This window comes from Crotalus tigris, unplaced genomic scaffold, assembly GCF_016545835.1.
Source record: "Crotalus tigris isolate CLP2741 ecotype Arizona unplaced genomic scaffold, ASM1654583v1 scf7180000019012.113530, whole genome shotgun sequence".
In the NCBI taxonomy this organism is placed as follows: Eukaryota; Metazoa; Chordata; class Lepidosauria; order Squamata; family Viperidae; genus Crotalus; species Crotalus tigris.
In genome coordinates, this window is record NW_024097326.1 from 5,090 (window position 1) to 8,626 (window position 3,537).

The window sequence follows — 3,537 nt, forward strand, 5'->3', positions numbered from 1 at the left end:
TCGATGGGCGGAGCCGCGCGGCACGTCGGGGAGAAGGGCGGAAGAGTGGCAGGGGCCTCGCGCGGTGCATGCTGGGACGAGGGAAGAGGCGCAACGTTAGAATAGAATAGAAAATACAGAATAGAATAGAAATACAAAATAGAATGGAATAGAATTAGAATAGAGAATAGAATATAGAATAGAAATAGGAATAGAATAGAATAGAATAAGTGTAGAATAGACTAAAATACAGCAGAATGGAATAGAATAGAACAAAATAGAATAGAAAGAATAGAATACAGAATAGAATAGAATATGGAATAAATAGAATAGAATAGAATGCGGAATAAATAGAATAGAATATGGAATAGAATGGAATGGAATGGAATGGAATAGAAGAGCAGAGTTGGAAGGAACCTTGGAGGTCATCTAGTCCAACCCCCTTGCCCAAGGCGCAGGAGGGAAGCAAAACCGAAAAAAATAAAAGGAGAGAAAGTGTAGTCAAATGGACAAACTCTTTCTTATACCAGTGTTTCTCTTTTTAAAATTTTTTGTTATTTTAATTTAATTTCCAAACTTGTTCCAGTGTTTGTCAACCTCCAGTATTGTGAGATGGGTGGACTCCACTTCCCAGAAGTCCCCACTCACTCTGATGCCATTACTTGGAAGGAAACAGCCCAGAGTTCGTTGCAATGAACGCAAATTAATACAGGCAATGCAAGTGCATATTTGCATTCTTTTGTTTATGTTCATTACAAGGAAGCTGGCCCACGTGGGGCCACTGCAATCACTGTGAATAAATACATAAATAAAATGCAATTAAAAAAATCAATAAACTAAATAAAATAAAAACCTCCAAGGCCGTGGAGTGGCTGTAAAAATGAAATGAAATGGATTTATTATTAATAAATATTTAATAAAAAACACCTAGTCATAAAAATTAAGAGGCGGCTTTTAAGAAGAGCCTGGTCAGCCACCTACCTGGAATGGCATAGGGTCTGCTGCTTGAGCAGGGGGCTGGACTAGAAGACCTCCGGGGTCCCTTCCGGGTGTATTCTTTGACTGATGGAATAAAACCCTCTGCACAGCCTTCCCAGCCGGGCCCCGTCTCTCTGCCGCCCCCCTGCGGCCGTGCGCGGCAAGGCAAGCCCGGAGCCTTCTTGGCAAGGGGCGGGGCCGAGCGAGCAAAGAAGGCCTGGAGAAAAAAAGCTCTCCCGCGCGGTGCCTGCCGGGAAAAAAGAGCGACCTCTCGCGAGAGTTCCCCCCGAGGCTATATAAAGGTGCGGGCCCAGCGCCGGGATCTTCCTCTTCTTCTTCCGCCGCCTCAGCCATGGACACGAGCCGCGTGCAGCCCATCAAGCTGGCCCGCGTGACCAAAGTGCTGGGCCGGACCGGCTCGCAGGGGCAGTGCACGCAGGTGGGCCGCGGCGGAGGGGCCGCGGGGGTCCCCGGGGCGGCGGTGGAGGAGCCTCCAACGGCGGCGGCAGTCGTCCTGACCCCCCCTCTCTCTTCCCCCCCCCTTGCAGGTCCGCGTAGAGTTCATGGACGACACCAGCCGCTCCATCATCCGCAACGTGAAGGGCCCCGTCCGCGAGGGGGACGTCCTGACGCTGCTCGAGTCGGAGCGGGAGGCCCGCCGGCTGCGCTGAGGGCGGGTGAGAGAGGGGCGGGGGCGGGGCGTGAGTCTCGGGGAGGGGGGGTCGTCCGGGGGGGCGGATTCTTGGGGAGGGGGTCCCTGGATGGGTGGGGGGTGGGGGTGAGTCTTGGGGAGGGGATTCCGGGGGGGGGGCAGAGGTCGGGATGAGTCTTGGCGAGGGGGTCTCCAGGAAAGGGGTTCCCGGGTGGTTGGGGGTGAGTCTCTGGGAGGGGGTGAGTCTTGGGGAGGGGCTCCCCAGGAAAGGGTTCCCCCAGAAAGGGGTCCCCCGGTGGGGGCAGAGTCTTGGGGAGGGGGTTCCTGGGGGGCGGAGGTCGAGATGAGTCTTGGCGAGGGGGTCTCCAGGAAAGGGGTCCCCGGGTGGTTGGGGGTGAGTCTTGGGGAGGGGTCCCCCAGGAAAGGGGTCCCCCAGGAAAGGGGTCCCCCGGTGGGGGCAGAGTCTTGGGGAGGGGGTTCCCGGGGGGGGCAGAGATTGGGATGAGTCTTGGGGAGGAGGTCTCCAGGAAAGGGGTCCCCGGGTGGTTGGGGGTGAGTCTTGGGGAGGGGGTCCCCAGGAAAGGGGTCCCCTGGGGAGGCAGAGTCTTGGGGAAGGGGTTCCTGGGGGGGCAGAGATTGGGATGCGTCTTGGGGAGGTCTCCAGGAAAGGGGTCCCCGGGTGGTTGGGGGTGAGTCTCGCAGGTGGAGGTAAGTCTTGGGGAGGGGGGTCTCCAAAAGCGGGCTCCCCTGGATGGGAGTGAGTCTTCGGAAGGGGGTCTCTGGGAGGTGGCTCCCTGGGTTGGCGGAGTCTTGAGGATGGGGTCTTGGGGTGGGGGGGTGTCTCAGTTGGGGAACACAGCCTGACTACCACCTGTTCTTCCCCCCCCAGGCCGACGGAAGGAGCCGCCATCCTCCCCTCCCGCCCCCCCTGGCCAGAGAGTGAGCGACGAGCCACCAGATGTGTTCAAAATAAAGGACGTTTTTGGGTTTTTTGACTCTGGCCTCTGGTGGGTCTTTTTTTTCCTCCATACTTTGAAAGGAGGGGCTCTCCCTCCTCACTGCCTAGGCCAAGAGACCCTCTGTCGTGGCTGTGGGGGATCCTGGGAGGGGGAAAGTCCTCTCTCCCCACCCTTTGGTGGGAAAGGCTGCTCTGAAAGAGGAGAAGAAGTAATGGAATTAACGGAGGGACTCCAGAGGTCGTCTAGTCTGACCCCCTTCTCGGGCAGGAGACCCTATGCTATCCTAGACAAATAACAGTTGGAAGACACCCTGGAGGTCATTTAGTCCAGCCCCCTGCTCAAGCAGGAGACCCTATGCCATTTCAGTCAGGTGGGTGTCCAATCTCTTCTTCCAGTAATGAAGCATCCACACCGTCTGAAGGCAGCTTCCCTTCCACTGGTTAATTGTCCTCGCTGTTAGGAAATTCCTCCTTAATTCCAGGTTGCTTCTTTCCTTAACTTTCTGTCTTCTCTTATTTTTAAAGAACCATCCCTGAACACACATCAAAAGCATCTCAATTGAAAGCCAAGAAAAAAACCTGTTTCTTTGTCATCCCAAAGAAATCAATCAACCATCTTCAAATGATGGGATTTCAGAATTGGAATAGAGCTGCAAGGGACCCTGGAGGTCATTTAGTCCATCCCCTTCCTGGAGCAGGAGATTCTATATCAGGGCTTTTGAGCCTTTTTCACCCATTGTACCACTTTTAGGATATGGCAGCATCCGAGTACCACCAGTCGCCTAGCAAGGTGTCAAAAACTTGACCAAAAAAAAGAGGAAAAAGTGATGAAGTACAGGTAGTTCTCGACTTACAACAGTTCGCTTAGTGACTGTTCAAAGTTACAATGGCACTGAAAAAAATGCCCCCCAAGCCACAGCCGAGCAAGACACCTGCCTGCCCGCCCGGCTGTGCTCTTCCTCCTGTCTGA

At 54.4% G+C, this 3,537-nt stretch overlaps 1 protein-coding gene across 1 annotated transcript; it reads left to right on the forward strand.

The window, feature by feature from the left end:
- The first annotated feature begins 1,240 nt into the window (after positions 1-1,240).
- Positions 1,241-2,609, forward strand: RPS28 (ribosomal protein S28). Its single transcript, XM_039358369.1, has 3 exons — positions 1,241-1,396; positions 1,506-1,634; positions 2,499-2,609. The coding sequence occupies exons 1-2, from the start codon at positions 1,310-1,312 to the stop codon at positions 1,626-1,628; spliced, it is 210 nt and encodes a 69-aa protein (XP_039214303.1). The 5' UTR covers positions 1,241-1,309; the 3' UTR covers positions 1,629-1,634; positions 2,499-2,609.
- The last annotated feature ends 928 nt before the right edge of the window (positions 2,610-3,537 follow it).

What these genes read in the sequence shown, in the direction of transcription:
- RPS28 (XM_039358369.1), top strand. Translation starts at nt 1,310, where the DNA reads ATGGACACGAGCCGCGTGCAGCCCATCAAGCTGGCCCGCGTGACCAAA. An exon ending in CGCAGGGGCAGTGCACGCAG is followed by an intron (nt 1,397 to 1,505) that starts GTGGGCCGCGGC and finishes CCCCCCTTGCAG; the next exon opens with GTCCGCGTAGAGTTCATGGA.